This window comes from Monomorium pharaonis, chromosome 7, assembly GCF_013373865.1.
Source record: "Monomorium pharaonis isolate MP-MQ-018 chromosome 7, ASM1337386v2, whole genome shotgun sequence".
Classification (NCBI taxonomy): domain Eukaryota; kingdom Metazoa; phylum Arthropoda; class Insecta; order Hymenoptera; family Formicidae; genus Monomorium; species Monomorium pharaonis.
The window spans coordinates 20,215,901-20,237,734 of record NC_050473.1 but is presented as its reverse complement, the minus strand read 5'-3'; the positions used below and the strand labels follow the sequence as shown (position 1 = coordinate 20,237,734).

Below are 21,834 nucleotides of genomic sequence, written 5' to 3'. Positions count from 1 at the left end.
ATTTTTTCCTCGGTGTATGTACTCTAAACTTATAAAAAGAAGTTTTTCAATTCTGTACAGAAAATGGGGAGAGTTTTGTATCCTGTGCAATGTCTAGTGTGTAATCTCCCTCGGTTTAGGATCCCATTAATGGCCCGCCAACATAACACGATCGCGCGAATCCTGGCGGAGAGACGCAGGTCATAACGACGCTATCGAGCAGATAATATCGATATCAAAAATGCCAACTATCACGAAGGCCCCGTATTAAGATCCCCCGATATATCAACATTGTTTGCTCATCCGTGGCGTGCTCGGATCGTTCCGCTAACCGCGGAAATTGCGCGCAACTGGAGAGAGCGAGAGAGAGAGAGAGAGAGAGAGAGAGAGAGAGAGAGAGAGAGAGAGAGGGAGGGAGTCCCGAGGGAATTTCTACGGAGCGGTTCACAGTTGATGGAATCGCGCGAGGATATAATTTACTTTATACTTGAAACGCTTGCGCTTTTGCGACGGAGTGCCGCGAATGCCGCCGCAGATCCGTCGATCCTTATCGCCGATTCCGGATGCACTTTTCTCGTTGCGCAGCCAGCGGTGGCGGCGGCGGTGACGGCGACTGTGTGAAGAGCATTTCGAGGAGTCGGCTCGATAAAAAGCGCATTTGCATGGTCGCGATTTGTAATCCGTCCGTGTTAGAAAATCGATAGCGCTGACTCGCGTATCTATACCGCTCGTAAATAATACGGTCGGCGAATCGGCGTAAACAGTGAAAAATCGACGACGGCCTCGGAGACGAACTTGCGCGTGGAGAAATCTCCGAAGGAGAACTGCTGCTGTGTTTCTCCAATTAATCATACGCCTGCTCCCGGTGCAGCCGGAAACGTGGAGTAGTAGAGTAGAACTTCTTTTTTTTACGCTTCACTTTTACGCCCCACTTTTGCGTGGTTTTATTATAACAAAATATCGAGTTTGGAAGCCTCGCTGTACCTGAGCGTGGGGCGCGGGAGCATTCTCTTTCAACCGTAAAGTTCTTTTCGCGCCGGCTTTAAAATAAATCTGCTCTATACCTTATTCATTGTACTTCATCGCTCGATCGCCCCTGGGATGCCTGTGCTTTATGGTTCGCTTATACGGCTGATACATTTTTCAGCCTCGTCACTATTGTACCTCTACAAACGGACTTTTCGTTCGCGCTGATGGTATTTTTCGCGACTGACACACACCGGCCGAATGCAACGACGTTTGCAGACTTGGAAAATCTTCGATTAGCATTCATAAGAGTGTCTCGATTCGAAGGGTCGCCGACGGAATGCAAAAGTGGACGCATCGCGCGATGCATTTTGAATTTCTGATTGCAGGAGGATCGAGAGCACCCCCCGGGAAACTTGGTAATTTATCCGACGACGGAGGAAGCGCAATCGGAAAAGGTGAAACTTTAAGCTGTATCAAAATCGAAATCGCCTATAATATAGCGCCGCCTGCGAAAATGATTGCGTGCGGAACGATGCGATTTCCTTTTTTTTTAACCGTTTCTTGAAATCGGAAGCAAACAAAGGAACTTACTCATTAATGATAATTATTTGTATTATATTAATTGCGTACTCTTATTTGCATACGCGCAAAATTGTATAATTAATTATTTATTATAATTACACATTAATTTACTCAGATTGTGTAATAAAATTATGAAATCTACATATAAGCGTCGACCCGAAGAAAAATGTAATTCCCTTCATCACATACGCAAAAATAATAATAAGTAATTTTTATTGTTATATATATATTTTATTATATTGCCATCCAAAATTTATATATTTGAGTTATACATTATAACTCAGTTATAAAATTAATTAGTAATAAACTAAATAATCAACGTTAAATTTTTGAAAGCAATAAACAAATTCATGAATTATTTAAAGAATAAAAACGTACACATACTATAGTTTTAAAAAATATAAATGTTTTATATTGTACGTAAAAACGCAAAATATTCTTTAAAAATCCGTGCATTTAAATCTTTCCCTCCTCCTCCTTTTCTCGATCCATTTTGCTGGAATGACATCAATCTTCCTAAGTTTTGCAATATTGCCCATATCGACAGAGTTTAAAGTGTCAGATAAGCTGTAACGTATGTCCCAAGTTCTTAGTTCTTAGTTTCTTAGTTAGGAAACTAGTATTTTGCACCAAACCAGTAGTTTCTAATTCGCCATTTGTCCCATTTACACAACTTATGAGGCAAGCGCGATGAGCAGGGTCTTGAAACTTGCGTGAAAAATTGCCTGAGAAATTTTTAATTTCGTGCGCCCGCTCGTCAATTCTGCGAAAACTTTCCCAACGATTTTCATCAATTATTCAAAATCCACAAGGCGATCAAACCAACGCGATTACTCGTCTCGTAGCGTGACTCAAAGTGTCCTTCGCATGTATAAATATTTTCAAAAAATACTTATATAAGATTTAAATTTTAATTAGAATTTTCATGTACAAAGAAAAATGTTTGTACCAATTCGAATATTATATATAAAAAAATGTGCAGAACAATCTATTTAAAATGTTATTTGCTGCTTATTTGCTGCAAATTATTAAAAATAACGATAAGTTTTTCTTTAAATCCTCGGAATACAACAAAATCTTACTGTATTTACAAACTTACGAGAGAGCTCTTCTTTATAAAGAGAATTTTACGTAAACAATTGGCGCGGGTCTTCGTGCATTTTCCAAAACGAGCGAAAGATTTGTAAAACTGTCACATTCGACGACTCGTTCGATCACTGCCAGCAACGATGGTCGAAAACGACGGGACGATTTAGCTCCCAAAATGCTCGGCGTGCCAATTTCCCCGGACTCGTCGGTCCGGCAAATAACAACACTAATATTGGGCACGGACGAGCGATCGCGCGGCGGTGGCGCGATGATCGAGAGAAGGTGGAAAATTATTTTCCGCACGAGGGAGCGCGCGGAGTTCCCGCGCACACGCGCACTCGAGAGGTTACGTCGCAGGAGTGCGTTGTATACTACGCTGGCCGATATAAATCTTGATAGATCGAATGATCCTGCCGCCGCAGAGAATCCACCGACTGATAAATCTCGATGTGGAAATTGATTATCGGACGGGAATTCTCCCATGGCAACTCCACCCTTCGCCTCGTGTGTACATACACCTGTATTTATACGGTCGGGGCAATTTGGTCGTACGGTGCAGTTAATCCTTACCCTTTTTCCCTCCCCCTCTCAACCTCTTTGTCTCTTTCCTTTCTTTGTCCTCACGCACCTCGCGCTTTCTCACCGATTATACACACATGCACATACAGTTTATTCGACTCCGGCCCAAGAATATTTCTGTTTTCCAATTTTCGAGGACGACATAATTTTGTCACGAGATAATTAAAATTTGCATCTATCGTTGTTTGTTTATCTTTCCGTGCGAGTGTCCGGTTGTAATTTTTTATTCTTTTATGAGAGAACCTGTTATCATTTTTAAGGTTGTTGTGAGAATATTTTTCGAAGAATATTTTGAAAGCTATAAACGGTGATAGTAAAAATTATAAAATTATTCCGAATTACTTGACAAATTTTGAAGAAAGCAACAAAAATATTAAAAATAATATATTAAATATATATGTTGTAAAAGCCAAAGTTATATTCATTAAAAAAAAGAAGGTAAGAAGATAATCTTAAAATTTTCCAAATTGTATATAATTTTTTCCTAATTTCTATAAAAATAAAAATATATGGTTTTTTTCAGATTTATTAAAGCCTTGTTCACCATCCATAAAAAATTAAAATTCTGTTATCGAAAAAATTAAATTACGTGTTAAATTTTTAAAAATTTATAGTTTTTGAAAGCGTGTAAACTACTTTATCTTGCCTTCAGGATGCACGTAAGTTAATATTCATTGCGTTTATTTGTTTATTTAATAAAAATGTGACAATGCAAAAAATTAAAGATATTAATATGTTGTTATATACGTTATTATTTTTTTAGTATTGTACATTAATTTTATGGCATAATTATAGCAAACACTTTTAAAGAAAATAAAAGTATTTATTATAATTATGTCATTTTTTATAAACACACGTTAAAAATGATTAATATAAAATAATATAAAATTACTATTTAAAACCTAACAAAAAATTTTTGAAGTAATAACAACAGCTTGCACAGATCAGAAAATATTGCAATGTAAAAATTGCAAAACTAAGCTGCTCGAGACTTTTACATAAAATTTATTAGTCATAGTGTTATATATTTCTTTTATTTCTTTCAATTTTAATTTTCATTTGTATATTAAACTATAAGAGAAATATTTTTTTTTAATTAAATGATTTGAAAAATTATTTCTTTAATAAAGCAAAAACAAAGTTTTATAAATAGAAATATGAATACATTGTTTTATTATATCCTAAATTGTTTTGTTCAACAAAATAATATAATCTTTAAATTATTAGATTATTAATGAATATAGAGTTCATTTTTTAGATAAAAAAGTTAAATTTTTCTTATTTTCTTCTATGATATATAGTTACACATTATAATTTATATCTTATCTTTAAATAATAATCTCTAGATAATTGTTATTATCTAGAGTACGAGACTATGAATAATGCCAATTCGATATATTGCGCACGAACGATTGCGTTATCGAAAAAATCTAAACGCGATCTTTCTTACACATCTGCCGACTTTAGTATTTTCGTATTTCAATGTGTGTCCTTCTATCTCTACATGTATATTTCACCACGACTTTTTTCCTGCTCTGCGACTTCCGCCGCCACATATTTATGTTAAATAGGGATTTCGAAATACGATATTGCTCCCTTGCGTGAGCATGCGCCTTGTGACGAAAAGTTCGAACGTGTACATGCATACCATGCATAAGGATCCTACGAGCCGGTACAATCGATATAAAGTGCAAAGTATCCCTAGTCCTCTTCCGCGCTTCGAAATGTCATGACAGGGAAACTTCTTTCTTTCGAAACTTGCAAATGCATTGTATAAGCTTTATCGTACATTGAGAAATTACTGCGCATCGGTATAATAACTTTCTTTCGATAATTTCGTCATATCAATGTATTAAGATAATATAGATTTTCACAAAATATCTCGCACTAAACTTGCACCTGCATCGACTTACGTGTTTATAATCCAGTATTAAGTCTTTTTTTTTTAAATATAAAAAACTTCAAGTTGTAAACAACTAAAAATGAAAAGAGTATAATTCATAAAATAGTAAAAAAGAATTTTTTTTCAAAGAAATTGCTTTTATATTGCTTATTAATATTTAATTTTAATTTATGCTTCAGAATTGCATAAACCTATGATTGGCTTTAAAATTATGCTTCTTTACGACTAAAATGAAATTTTAAAAATTAAAATGACAAATATTTTAATACACTCTTGAAATAAATATATACATATATTGTAGATTTTTATTTTACTACAATGTGAAAAAAAGCACATGCACTTTACGAAAAGCTGAGAAAGGAAGTAATTATTTTGAAGTAAAAGCACGATACGGAGGAGGAAAGGAGAGATAAAGAAAAAAATACATACATCCCGCGTGATAAAAGCATGAAATAAAAAAATGGAGGCAAAATAAAAGCATAAAGTATAAGAGAGCAATTTCAAATAAATAGCCTTTTGATTTTACAACAAAACAACCATTTGTATTTTAAAGCCAAAGCTATTACACTATCCTGATAGCGTATCAATAACTCGATCAAAAAAAATTTTTTTTTATCTTTATTGTATTTGCTATAATCTCACTTGTAAAAACTTTTTAGTTGAAAGAGTAGACAAGTTCTTAATCTTTTGTACAAAATAAGGAGCATTATAATAGGCTTCATTTTATGCTTACAACTTATTGTCTAAGTATAGTTAGATAGTTAGTATAGTACTTATTGTCAAAGCATAGTCAAAGCATCGCTTTTACTCTCATTACTAATTCAGGTTTAATTATGAGACGACTTTAAACCGCGTGTAGAAGGAGCACGAGAAAACGGTCTATTGATTACTGTAAAAGCAAGGCTGATACTCATCTATATTTCGAACGTCCCTGTAAGAGCGTCGCTTAAATAGATTTATCCGGATGGTTCTCATGTCAGCTATTATATTACGAAATTTCATTTTGCAAGAAATTTTTATTTTAATAAATACATTAAAATATAATTAACTAACGATTATTTTTATCTGTTAACCAATGCATTCCCTCAAAATATAATTTGCCACTAGAATAAAAAGTCAGTCGATATTAAATAAAAGATATCAGAACATTCTTTTTTTGTCTCAATCTAATTAGAAATATCTTCTGTACATTCGAAAACTCTGATATGCATTTTTAATATTTTCTGTTTACTTCTCTTTCTCTTTCTTGCTTTCAACATTTTAAAATAGAATCGTCTTTCCCTTGTCGCTATTTCTCACCCATTGCGATTGAAGATGCCATTTGCACTGCTGTGCCATGAAACCATGCAATCAACTGTTTTGCATCTGGTATCGACATATAATTTGCTGCACTTTACGCGGCATCCTGTTTCCGTAATAATGTAATTTGTGTCTAAATTAATCGACTTTTCTTTCAATTTCCAATACACTTTATCACATCTTATACACTCTACTGTCTCATGAATTAATTCCAACGACGAGATTAATATACAGAATACGTTTGAACTGGTTTAATTTGTTTTGAAAACTTTAGAATGCAAAAATGTTTTTTGTACAAAAGAACAAGAAATTCAATATGTATGCTGTCAAAAATTTGTTCAATAATTTATGGCAAAACTTTTTTTTAACTTTAAAATGTCCATATTTATTCAAAAACTAAAATTAATTTAAATTGTAGTTCGGCAAAAGAGGCGTTACTAATTTTCCAGTTGTCGAAAATAAAGTCTCATCGGAAAGAAATTTATTTGAAATTTTCAATTTATCTTGCGTAAAATCATTCATTTCTCGATATTACCATGATTTTAACACTCTATACAAAACTCACGCGTATCGCATCAATAAATCGCTTTATGAGTTTCTGAAATCTCATCCCATACGCATACTCGAACATACGCATTTTGTATGCAGCGATGTAATTTGTTGACTTTAATAAAGTATATGTTTCTCTCTCTGGAATATATATTTCTGTCGCACATAAGCGATATATCATTTCAGACGTATGTACGTACCTCGTATTGCCGTTTCACCATCGATCTGAAACTTGAGCGAATTGAATCGTCTGGAGAACCTCAGTGTATGCCACAAGTCATCATTAAGACCTTGCCCAGCTGTTAATACCTGAAATAAAATAATATCTATTAAATCTATTCGCATTCTTTATTTAATAAAATTTATTTCTCTTTCATTCTATTTCGTTTATTTTTTCTTTCTTTTTCTATCTAATATAAATACTGTAATTTTTTAGTTTTAGAAAAGAGCATTTTATTATTAAGAATGTTTTGGTTATACAATATTTGCTAAAGTTGTAACTGTACTCTCAAAATTAGTGTTATTCATTGATTGCAGTTGTACTTACAACTGTGATAATTAGTAAGTGTTCACCGCCTTTTGACGATTTTGACTTCAGAATTAGTGTACTATCACTGAACGATCAATTCATTTATTTTACTGATAGATAAGTTGTAAGTATAACAGTGAAAATTATTTTCACAAACTTCACTGATTGTCATTTTGAGAGTAAGCTTAAGATTTTTTTTTCCTAATCAGCGACAAAAAAATTTGAATTTGAAATATTCAAATTTTAACCTTAAAATTAACTACAAAGAACGAAACAATAAATATTATAATTCTTTTTATGATGACTTATGTAGCAAAAATGATATTTTGCTTTTTTAAGTAAATAATTTTTAAAAGAGTAAGTATATATAGATTTAATCAGATAAACATTTATTAAAACTTTATTATAGTGTACATACATAAAAAATTTGATTCATGTGTCAATGCTATTTTTCCATCAAATTTGTAAGTAAATATGTAAAACGCGATTTTACATAAAACAAACCAAAAAGTAAATTATTCTTAAATCAATAAGGGAATTGTGCTCACATTTTATACTTAAATATTATAATAGAATAATAATAACAATAATAAAACGGTCCGTAAAATTTTTATATTTTATATTTTGTTTTTTGTTTTGAGATATAACATACATCTTTAATTTAAAAGTAATTGCAGATTTTTTGAAAAAATAATTATATTAATTATATTAATTTTATTATAAAAAAATTTTTTTCCTTTCTTTTTTGTTTTTAAAACTCATTAAGAGACTAAAGATTTACTAAAACAAAGTTGGAAACAATATACAGGCGCGACGATCTCCAATTTTTATCGCATTTTTGCAGCAACGTCATCGTGTCGCAATAGGTTTAACGCTATCGATAAACCATCTCTATGAGATGCCTGTCATTCGGCCAAGTCTCATAAATCCAAGCAACTCGTCACTATCTGGCACAGTTCTCATTGCAATATACGATATCACGCGTGTGTGACACCTGACGCACGTTTGTCATCTAACGTCATCTATGCATCGCTGCAATTGCCATCGAACATTATTATTATTATCACGAATACTAACTTATCGTTCAATTCGTGTCAATTGCTGAACGTACTCGGTGTCTTTATATTTAAAATAACTCACTATCAAATTTTTATTCAAAAGAAATTGAATTTATTTAATTTTTATGGAAACGTTTGTGAAAGAATCAAATAAGATGTGCAATGTATGATAAATTAACCCGATGAACACGTATTTTTATCAAGCTGTTACTTTAGCGCTGTCTTTGAAACTTTTCTAGCTTTACTTAAATCTTAAATCAAAGTTGAGGGATGCATCGAGAAAATTTAACTTTATATCACGTAGAACAGTTTAATATATTTGTAAAACATTCGTTATACAGCTAGCAAAAATTATATAATATTACTGAGGAAAGATTTTATCAGAGAGTAGATTTCATAAATGATTTTTAAAATAAACTTATATAAAATTATTAAAAACGAATACGTCACTTAATAACTGCTTTAATAATTAATGCACAACATAATACTTGGAAATTTTTAATTTCTTTTTCATCACGGATAATACGAGTAAGATGGAAAAAAGTAATTAAAATTGAATTAGTAATAAAATCGAGAAATAAAACAGAAAAATAAGAGTAATAATCTTTTTATAATAATAAAAGTAACAAGAATGCCTCAAATTAATGAAGCACCAACTTTACCATTAATAATTAATACAATTTCTTGCTCCCAATAAAAAGTAATTAATAAATTATTGAAAATCAGGGATGATAATCTCGCAATGAAGAAAAGCTCGAGGTTCAAGCTCACCGCCGCGATAGAAATCTTCATTGAGACGTATTCGAACTTCCTAGGAACTTTGTGGAAATCTGGTTTTCTGTAGACTAATCGTCGAGCAGCGCATTATCGTATCAATTATTCCGTCCAATTAACGAGTCCGTGTAGGTACAGAGATTGAAACATTACCCTAAATTACCGTGCGCCTTGTACGCTCGCGCTTATATGCGTGCACTTGTGGATTTGTACGTTGGCTTCTCATTCGCGCGCGATATGGGAGTTCCAAATGACTTCGACCCAAGATTGTTAATCTGAGTTTAACGCATATCTATTTAATATCCGCAATAATAATGTCGCACGTTGGATTACTGCTTCCCAACTAATTCTACTCAACGCTTAGCTTAGACGATCTAGAATCTGGAATAAATTCCTTTATATATTAATATAACTATATCAAATTACAAGTATGGAAACAACTTTATGTTGAATTAACCGTAGAATGCTTGAGTTAATTTTCATCCACAATGGTACTATTTTAAGTACTGCTTTTGATTAAATGTATAAAAAGTCTTAAGTTGTGGGTAAATTTTAACGTACTTAAGAATTTTTTAATTTTTAAGATTTTTTCATGAATTTCCTACTGTATAGATTGAAAAATGTTAAAACAAAAATAAAACTGTTCTTATTTTATTGGTAATATAATTTGACTTATTCACTAACCAATATGGGTGCCATCATGTTCACTGCAATATTGACAGTATATATGAAATTGTTTAGTAGCCAATACTAGTGTCATTATGGATATTGAAATATTGATAGTGCATTAACATTTTATTAATAACCAATATTATTTTCACATTGGATAATATTGGCCAAGATTTTCCCAATATAATCAATATTTAACGAACGTTGACCAATGTATTGCCAATGTACTGTGCTACTAGGGAAACCGCGTATTTTACTATTTTTGGGGTATGCTCTTTTGATTTTCAAGGTCAAAATTGCATTTTCATGTCTCAGGAAACTAGTATGGCGGATTTTAAGTGGAAAAATTCCGAAAAATTGAAAAATTTTTTTCGATATTTTTTCCTCTAAAAAAAGTATTAGGATTCGAAGTCGAAATAGTCGAAGTTTAACGAGAAATTTTTTTTGAATCCAAATTCACTGTAATCTTTCAAAATGGTAAAAATTGCAAGAAATTCAATAAAATATGGATTTTTTCTTAATAATTTTATTGAATTAAATTGAAAATTAAGCATCGTCAAGCTTTTTTCCTTTATAGTATAAATTTTGGATGAATTCAACCGTTCATGTTTTATTAGAATTTACAGTCTTAATAATAGCGGATCTAATATGGCGGTTAAAGAACTAAAATAATGAATTTTTTCCTGATTATTTGCAGCAAAAATTTTGAAATCATAAGTTTTGTACATCTTTTTAATGTTTTGGATACCGCCAAATATCGGATCCAATATGACGAATAGAATATAAAAAATGCCAGAATTAAAAAAAATTGTATTCTACAAAAAAATTTTTTGAAGAACGTATTCTTGCCAATTTCTTCATTGAATGCGTTGTTTTTGAAAAAATAAAAAGTTTTTAAATTATAATCACTATAAAGTAAACGTCTCAATGACCGGACATGTATCTCTATCCGGACACTTCCACACAAAAACTTAATATTAATCTCAAATGTTCAATGTTCTCTTTTTAACAATAATAAAATTTAATTATAACCTTAAATATTTAAAGATTACAATTAAATTATAATATTATAGTATTTAAGATTAATAATAATATTAAATTTTGTGTAAGTGTCCGGATATAGGTACATGTCCGGCCACGGGAACGTTGATCTTACACTTACTCTTGAGCTATCAGGCCAAAGAGAATTATCCTTTGTACGTTTCTACTATAAACTATTCTAAGGGTTTCTGAGATTGCTGAGTCCGAATCTGCTGATTTTCAAAATTAAAAATAGCAGATCCAATATGGTGGATGAAATATTAATTTTTTTAACATTTTTTATTTAAGCAAGTAATTTTAAAAATCTGAGATATGCGTAATCAGCAATAAAAAAAACAACCTATACAACGCCTATACTACATATTAAACTTTATTTTCTGTATACAATTATTATACCCATAAAAGTAAATGTGAAAAATAAAAGTACTGCCTTTAAAACCACTTATGGGCAAAAGTATGTATTAATTAAAGAGAATCATGGTAAATATTTTTTACAGGTTTGCATTTGTGCCAAATTTGAAATAAATCCAAGTGTCTCTAGTTGAGCAAGTTTATTTGTAAATCAAATTGAATATATTCAGAAAAATGATGCATTGTAAAATTTACATAAAATATCGCATACGTCTTTTATTATTTCCCTAGTAGCACAGTACATTGGCAATACATTGGTCAACATTGGCTAAGTAATGGTTATATTGGGAAAATCTTGGCCAATATTGTTCAATGTGAAAAGAATATTGGTTATTAATCAAATGTTAATGCACTGCCAATATTGCAGTATCCATAATGACACCAATATTGACAATTAAATAATTTCATATATACTGCCAATATTGCAGTGAACATAATGACACTCATATTGATTAGTGAATAAGTCAAAATATATTACCAATATTGCAGTACACATGATGACACCCATATTGGCTAGTGAACAACTCCAAATGGACTGTCAATATTGCTGTCCCCATAAAAGCACCAATATTGGCTAGTGAATAAGTCAAAATATATTACTAATATTGTAGTATAATAACTTACTATTTATTGCATTTACATTGGAAGTGCATTAAGGTGCTTTTTTATGCTGACGCTCATTTTTAGCGTCAAAAGACATTACGTGACTAAAAATAAAGGTACCCATTCGTCATTTTTAGTCACGTGATGTCTTTTGATGCTGAAAATGAGCGTCAAGCGTCAGAGTGAAAAGGCTCCTTTAGACAAGACTATAGTGAATTGCAGATTAGCTGCATGTGTGCGCGCGCGCGCGCGCGTGTGTGTGTGTGTGTGTGTGTGTGTGTGCATGCGTGCGTGTTTTTTTCGTATTTATATAAATATAGTTTAACTATACATATATGTTATTTATCTCTCTGACAATATCTATTGAATTCATCTATAACAAATATGTATTCGTAAGCATCAAGTGCTCATAGATCATCAGGATGTTAGTTTACGTAGGAACTTCGAGGTAAAGCATTATCGGCGGCGACTGGCAATTGGATGGTAACCGTTTTTCTGATTATAGACTTAAACAATGGATGAATACGTGTAACATGCTTACACAAGGTTATCGTAAAAATGAAGCGACACTAGATTTGTAAATTTAGGTATTTCCACGGAAAAGTACAAATTTTTTCAATTTTTTTTACCAGATTTGTTGTTCCGGAATTGGATAAATATTGTTCCTTAATTTTAGTCCAATATTATTGAACTAATATTGGGTAAATAAAACCAAGCGTCTACTTTACAATATTGGACCTATATTAGGAAACAATTCATACCCAAATATTTCCAATTATTTCACAATATTGCGCCAATGTTTTGTGCTACTAAGGTTGATATTCTATTTGAAACAATAAAAATCATTAAAAAAAAGAATCACAAATTGTTCTACAATTTTTTAAATTATTAAAAATTTTACTATACAATTTAGTAAAAATAATATAATAACATTGTACTTAGAAAAATATTTTTTCTTATAACAATGTTTTTTTTTTATTCATTAATATCAAATACACATATTTTACATTTTATTGTGTTAAAATAATATAACATAAAAAAATATGTTCTACGAATATCAGAACTTTCAGAGTACGTTTTATGAGAAAATTGCCTTTATATAATGTTAATGAAAAAAAGTATGAGCACTCCGGAGTTAATTGTATGTATATCCTGGCTATAAATAATGCAGATGTACGTTTAATTTTTTTAAAATACCCTTTCATTGTTAAACGAAACAATGGCAAATATAATATGTAATATTTTGTGAGACTTGTATATAATCGTCAATGGAAGAAAAGAGAGGAAAAGAAGGGTAATAAATTGCACAGTTACGCATCGTCTAATGAAATAGCTGCGAAATTGAATCGGTCGATTTGCTGCTCGTTCGGCCAGAAGCGTCGCAATTGCAGAATTGCTTATATTCATGTATATGGGAATGGCAGGTATAAGACAGGGATGTAGTGTGTTGGAAATTGTGTGAACGAGAGGTTACAGGATGCATTCAGAAATGCATTTGGCTCCCGGGAAAACGATCGATGGAGCAGCACGGAAATGCGACCTTCAGATAACTCGCTAATTCTTAAAAATTTTGCGAAAATTTATTATCTACCTGAAATAAGATACTTTACGAGATGAAATAAAAGAACCCTTGAATTTAGTGCGTTATTCAAATTACTTGCATACCTTATTCTACATAACTTTATTGTATTAAATTTTTATCTTGCCGGTTGGTAATATTCTTATTAAAATACAGTAAAAATTATTTTGTTTTTGTGTAAAATCAATCCTTATGTTTAAAAATGACCGCAAAAGTTGCCCGTTTCATAGACCTTGAGTGTTGATCCGATTTTGATGGTAAATGATTATATATCATCAAATTGAGCATATCTTTTATTGCTGAGATAAGAAAGATTGAAGTTCGTATTCACGAATAAAGGGCACGCCATTTTACACGTTCAACACAAGATACTTGTGTTGAACGTGTAAAATTTGAAGTTATTTCTAATACCAAAACATCTTGACTACTTTTGTATACAATTTTTCGTAGCTCAATAAAAATTATGCAATCTGTAAAATATCTCGGTGCAAAAGCTACCACTTATAGTTATAAAGGCTCGAAAAGAAAACTTGTTTTTTGCATTTTTCCACGGATTTCTTCAGATTTTTTTTCACAAAAGTAGAAAAATTTGTTTGGAAAAATTGGCATATGTGTTCGTAAAACTTACATTTATTTTCGTATTTCTAAATAACTAGAGTTAATTTAAAGTCGGTCTGTCACAAATTTTGTTTTTAAAGTTTTTAAACTTTTTAATTAAAAACAATGTTAATTACAAGGAAAACATCAAATCATAGTAAATAAAAACAAAATCAAGCGGTAGCGGCGCGACTCGAAATACATAAAAAAATGTGCCGCGCGACGCAATCTTCATTGCGTAAATGTCACGGCGCTACTAAGTTTTACCTGGAATTTAGCTGTCAAATTCACTTTCAGTTAAAATATCTCAGACACTAAAATTATAATTAAAAATTTAGTGGTAATTTCATTATATAATTTTGATGTAAGCCTTTGATTGCGACCAGTTCAATTAAAATTAATACACTCAATTCTGAGATCTTGAGATCTTTTGCGCGAAAAAGCTCACTTAAATTATTTTCTACAGATTCACGTGTACACACGTAAAGCCAGTTTGTTGTTCAAAGAGCTTCACAATGTGTCTACGTACAATTTAAAAAAAACTAAAATAAAATTATTTCGAAATGTAAGTGAATATTGATACGTGAATATTGATACGTGAAAAAAATGTAATAAAATTTACAATAAATAAAATAAATAATAACAATTAACAAATAATATACATGATATGTAAATGTTAAGAATTTTATTTAAAAAAAATTAATAAAATTACGAGTATAAGTTTCTGAATGTTTAAGCTATACCTACGGTAAAGATATTTGTTAATCCGAATATAAAATGAGCATAATAACAATAATATAATTACAATTATATATATATATATATATATATATATACAATATATCAAATAAATGTAACATTATGATGTAAAAAATATAATTATATGAAAATAGAAATTCATACAAATTACATATTACTACTTCATTTATTACGTAAACAATTTAAAAAATTATATACTTTTAAAAAATAAATACAATATAATTTTTCACATTAAATTAACGCAGGAAAATTATGGACTAATTATGGTACTAAATCTATACTTGAAAGAACTGATATAATAAAATAAAATGATAGTCTTAATTTTTAAATTGATGTTATTCAAATTTTGTAATAAGGAAATTACAAATCTGAATATTAAAACTATACCTATCGACAAAGATATCTGTCAATGCAAATAAATATTTAAATTATTAGTGCAATTTTTCATCGCGCACAGTGAAACTATAATCAATGTACATTATGCAAACATGATATGTATTAAAAGCGCAAAAAAGCGTTAATGAATGGTTTAAGTATAGAGAAATGCAACTGGCCTCGAAATGCTAAAAATACATTTATATTCTTTGCAGAACAAATAAAATAAAATATATTAGATTATGAAAATATACATATAAAATATACATACATATAAAATTAACACATTTAAAAGTATGTATAATAAAACTTGATGTAATTAAAAAAATAAATAATTCTTTAACTTTTACAAAAAAAGTAGAATCCCATAAAAAAATCTTTAAAAAGTAAAAGAGATACACTAAGTACATAAACGCGTACTTTCAAAAATAATTTTGAGATCAATAAAATTAGCCAAGTATATTAAAAAAAAAACTTAAAGAAATTTAATAAACATCAACTTAAAATTATATAAATAAAATTAAAAAATAATAAGATTAATCAAGTATATTTTTGAAAAACTTACGAAAATCCTATAAAAATTTATTCAAAAATTATTTAAAAAATAAAAATGTTATCAATGGTAAAAGAGATAGTAAAACAAAAAACTTAGCGTGCCCGGTTCGTTTTTTTTTTTGTATTTCCAAGACTCTGTTATTGATATTCATAAATGTTTATATAAGAATGCAATTAATATGAGCTGTGGGCACGCTAAGTTTTTTGTTTTATTATCTCTTATCATTGATAACATTTTCATTTTAAAAATGATTTTTGAATAAATTTTTATAGGGTTTACATAAGCTTTTTAAAAATATACTTGGTTAATCTTATTGTTTTTTAATTCTATTTATATAATTTTTAAGTATTATATTTATTAAATTTTTTTAGGCTTTTTTTTAATTAACATATTTTTAAATAATTCATGTATTTTTTAACTAAAATATATTTCATCTTCAAATTAAATCTTTAACTTATAATTTAGCATATTATAAAACTTTATAAAATAAAAATAAAAGCATTTACACATTTTAAACAGATTAAAACAAATTATAAAAATTTTTTAATAAAATAAATTATTAATTTGTTAAAAACTTAATCTAATTCGCAGTTCTAAGGATTAATATTTTTATAAACTTAATATTGTAAATGCAATACGTGTCTGTGTGTGTGTGTGTGTGTGTGTGTGTGTGTGTGTGTGTGTGTGTGTGTGTGTGTGTGTGTGTGTGTGTGTGTGTAAGGAGAGTGATTAAAAGTTTATATACATATATAAAAGTTTTTAAAATTAGTTTTAATTTGTAGTCAACATAAATCACTTACCGATATATTTGAGATGCTATTGTATTCTTTGCGCAACGTACATTCGCAAACAATAACGTCTGGCTACACTAACTGCGCTAGTTTAGAGTGTGTCTTTTTCCAATATGAAAACATGTGGAAAGATAGTACACTCAGAAATCTCTCGAAATTAGTGTGGTTAGTATAGTCAGGCATTTTTGTTCGCATTTATGTATAGAGCAAACAATAATTTTTTTCAAAAAAACATTTTTTCCAAAGGACCTGGTTTTTCTGTTTTTTCTCAGCGATTTGAAAAAAGCAGCTTTTTTAAAACTATACTACCACTAAAATATTAGAAAAATGACAGTAAATTCTATCGCAGCATTTTAGAAATCGATGATATGTATATTTGTAATATCGTTATAAGGTTTTCGGATTTATACAATATAAGGCAAGATAAAACCATGTTGACATAAGACAACAGTAATAAAATACTTCCGTATATACACATACTCATTCAGAGACCGCAGAGATAGGTATCCAATATCAGTTAAAAATTTTACTACAAATCGCAAGTTGATCTCTAAATGACCTTGACAATTTTGATTCAAATGTCGATTTGAGGCCACTATAAATTAGTCTTCTAACAGGTAAACAAATCTTATCTGTAACATTTTTGATGTGAGAAATAACCTCGAGGTATTTTGTGTTGAACGGACAAAAATGGCATCTTTCATTAATGTATAGTGACTTTAAACCTCAGTAGAATTTAAACCTCATATATCAGTAATAAAGGATATGTTTAATTTGAAATTTTCAGAGAATTGATGTTCTATGATGTACAATTATTTATTCGAAATCGACTCAAACTTTGATTCACGAAACGGGCGATTTTAGACCCCTTTTTGCGGTCTTTTTTTTTTTAATACCCAAATGTTAATTTAATATGTGTTATTTAAATGTTTTGTACTAAATATATTTATATTACATATTTCTTAATATCAAAATAACACAATTTATGAGTAAATAAACAAATAACTAAAAAATATTGTAGTTTTAACAGAAAAATTATAAAATAAATAAATAAATATATGCTTGTCAACATATCATAAATGTTAATTTTACTGAAGAAAAATGCTTTCATAATTTATTTTCAAATTGTGTCAAAATATTACATTTTTCATATTAATGTTTTACATAGTATTTATATTACTTTATGACATATACATTTTATGTTATATTCATAGATTAAGATGGACCGAGATTGTAAAATATATGTAAATAAAATTTAATACATTTCACATAAAAAAAATTTTACTGTGCACTCAAAAAAAGTTTTTGCTGATATAGACAGATTTCTTAATATCGCAACCAAAATGTATCGTTAATTTTTGTACCAACTAAAATTTTGGCTGTCATGTATAGAATTGGAAAATTCTGCTTCTATCAATCATGCATATCACAATATTTGCTAAGTATTTATCTATCTCGGCTAGATTTCACACACATATAATTTTGAAGTTGCAAGATTATTTTCTGAGTGTAATGTTATTCTAAAGAAATGTGAAAGTTCTTAAATCTCAAGTAGGTCGTGTTATTGTGTTGTTGTATTTAGTTACAAAATCTTTTCTGCCTTACGTCCCGCTAAAAGGAGGAGTTAATCTAGCAAAGCGTGAAAACCATTGCGCGTTATCCTCTATTTCAGGAGCAATTGCCGGGAATATGCTTTATGCGTCCAACATTTCCGTCAGAAAGAATGTTCCGTTACGCGGAGATGAGAGCCGCCAGCCGTTTACTTGGCGGATGTTGCTGCAAGTGACGTATTAAGTTAATGTCATGACGTCGTTCACAACGGGAGAACGATCTACGTCAACTATATATCGGGACGACGTTCAACATCGGGGATGCTTCGGGAATGTAAATCCTCAAGGATCACGCGAGGTCCTTTAACTTCTGAGCTGATGCTCGTTGACATTAAGTGGATCGAATTTGTCCGAGATAAATTCAATATTTTGTCTTTTCAACAACGTGTCCTTATTTGTGATAAGATTTATTCAAATAATATTTATAATAAAATGTAGTATTCCAAGAAAAAGAAATCTACACAGTAAGAAAATTTGTGTTAAATTTAACAGATATTGCATGTCCCAAACGGTTCACAGAAATTTTTCTGTTAATTTAACATATTAAACATATGTTAAACAGCAACATAAATATTATGTTATATTTTAACATAAAAATAAAAGTAAATTTTATAATTTGACATAATTTTTATGTAACAATTTAATGAGAAAATTATGTCAAAGTAACACATGTAACATGTTACTTTAACATTATAATAATGTTAATGTAACATATGTAGGATCGGAATTTCTTTAACATGTATATATATATAGGGTGCGAGCGGCATTCCTCTCAGAGAAATACTTTGCTGCCCGTTATATTTATTCGAACCAGTAATATAATAGAGTTGTAAGTACTACATCGAAGTCGACTTTCAGTGTTTGTTGACTTTCAAAACGGCTAAGTTAAGGGAAATAACAGCGATCACCTTGTTTATGCATGTAAATCTTGACGAGATTATAAGACTAATCGAACCGAAAAGCAAATGTGCAAAAATGCGGAGCGATGGGGGAAAAACATGAAAGACTGCGAGTAAAGAAGCAGTTCCCGCCCGACTCGAAGACGAGACACATCGCCGAAATCTCTTATACTTTTACTTCAAATATACATATTATCGTATTCTCTCATAACGGCTATCTATTTTTCATCATACTGCTTTTGTACCTGCCCTTCTTCTCTTACACATGTATAACGTGTTACAATAACATGTTATGTATGTTATTTAACATGATCATAATATTATTTTAACATGTTATATATATATTAATTTAACATATCATATGTTAAATAATAATTATTTTAAAAACGCTGAAAAAAATTTTTTTAATTGCATATATAGATTGTTCCAGGATTGTCGATAAAGGTTTTATGTACGTATATTATTGGACTAATCAGTCCAATATTATAATATATGAATGCAATTGTACTTGATTCTCTGTTCTTGGCGAGCCCTTTTTATTCATCCAGCAGGTGAATCTTTTTGACGAGAAATGCGCCATCTTGGGGTAGATAGCCCGCCCCGATGACCTTGGCCTTGACATATGTTGTCAAGATTACCCTCCTGAGTGACCTTGAAAGATTTTAGCCGTCGCTCGTGATTTGTTGAAAAGTTATTAGCAAAAAAAGTTTCATAAATATGACACATAATTATTCAGTATAGAAGTATATCAGATATACTCCTATACTGGGCGGGCGAAGCCTCTTCTCCGCCTACGCGTTTTCTAAGAATAACCCAACCAATTTTGTGTCGCTATTAGGATAATGCGAAAACATTGGAAACGAACAGTGTGGATCTTGTTTGGCGTGGAAAGTCGCAAACCCATTTAGCACTTTTACCGTATTTATGAAATGTATATATTTATATGAACACGTGGCAATAACGGAATCATACTTAGACTATAGGAATTCTTATAGTCAATATTAAGAAGTATCTCAAGATATAAACATGCACACCACGAGTTTCTCCATTTAACCAACAATTACGAAGAATTAGTGCGTTATCTTTGTGAAAATAATTTAGACAAACCATTGAATGTCCGCAATGTAAGAAGACTCTTGAAATAGATTATGGAAATATAAGTTATTTCATTGCACTGGGCATTATTACAAAGTTATTCGTAGACGAAGGAAACAAAAGCAGACATGCAATTTCAAATTAAGTCCATTTAATGAGACATTCTTTTCCCGTCCACTAACATTTTCTCCTACTTACAACGTGTGAAAGTCGCTGCTTTACCAAAATACAATTAACATATACATCTCTACAAAAGATCCACGCTGTTTGTTTCCAATGTTTTCGCATTATCCAAATAGCGACATAAAATTGGTTGGGTTATTCTTAGAAAACACGTGGACGGGGGAGGGGCTTCGTCCTTCCCCCTGCACTCCCTCCCCGTATTTTTTCCTAACCTAATCCAAACATTTTAAATTCGCTATTTGGCCACAATTACAAATCTAATATCGCAAACCCTTGTGGTAAAGTACAAGCGTGGACGTCGTTTTGCTCTGTAAGCAGGGGAGATGGACTTCGCTACACGTGGAAAGTTGCAAACTCATCTGATATACTCCTATAATGAATAATTATGTCGTATTTATGAAACTTTCAATTGCTTTAAGAATTTAAACTTTTTTTGTTAATAACTTTTGAACGAATCACGAGCGACGACTAAAATCTTTTCAAGGTCATTCAGGAGGATGACCTTGACAACATATGTCAAGGCCAAGGTCATCGGGGCGGGCAACGTTATAATATAATAATTTTAATCTCAATTGTAGTAAATATAACTATTTTTTAAACATTTATTTACTCTTTACATAGTGATATTAACTAATAACTATATAATGTGCATTGTTAAAACAATTGTAAATATAATTATCATCGTGAAAATAGCTTTAAATTACAATTAAATTATAATAATTGCAGTAAATCTTTCTCTTTGTGTAATTAATTTGAACAAAATCAATTTTAAAGTTTACGAATTTAATGATATTCTCGTATTATTCAGGAAAAAAACAAGTGCTTGTGGAACTAATTTTCTAATCTTTCAAAGTGTTCCGTAGAATTCTGATACCCCTTCCACTACACACACACACACACACACACACACACACACACACACACACACACACACACACACACACCAAATCGGCTAATACAATGCATGGTGTAGCGTCACTATGGCCGCTTACACGATGGAGTAGGGATAGTTCACGGTTGCCTAGTCATTTAAGGTAGAATGGGAACAACTTACTTCTCTTAGTCACTTCTTTAAAGTAACTTAGAGTCAGTGCGTGTGAGATAGCGAGTTAATTGTTCTCGATTTCTGATATCATAATAAAAGTAGCTAACCGTCAAAGAGAGCGACCCGCGGTTGTAGCTTGCATTCGCGAGTATATCTCGAGCGTCCGGGGCCCCGTGAATAATTACTCACGTGATCAACAAGATCATATGCGAGTTTAATAATTACTCACGTGATTATCAAGATCATATGCGAGTCAAATAATTATTTGTCACGATTCGTCGTGTTCACTCATTAACAACATTGTACATTAT

The 21,834-nt window shown here is 30.6% G+C and overlaps 1 protein-coding gene across 5 annotated transcripts in view; it reads right to left on the bottom strand.

Moving 5' to 3' along the window:
* Window positions 1-21,834, bottom strand: part of LOC105834973 (neurexin-1) — a 421,734-nt gene that overhangs the window by 137,348 nt on the left and 262,552 nt on the right. For all 5 annotated transcript variants that reach the window (XM_036290354.1, XM_036290356.1, XM_036290358.1 and 2 more), the window contains one exon: window positions 7,150-7,258. In XM_036290354.1, the coding sequence (XP_036146247.1) occupies window positions 7,150-7,258 (109 nt within the window). The remainder of the gene's footprint in view (window positions 1-7,149; window positions 7,259-21,834) is intronic.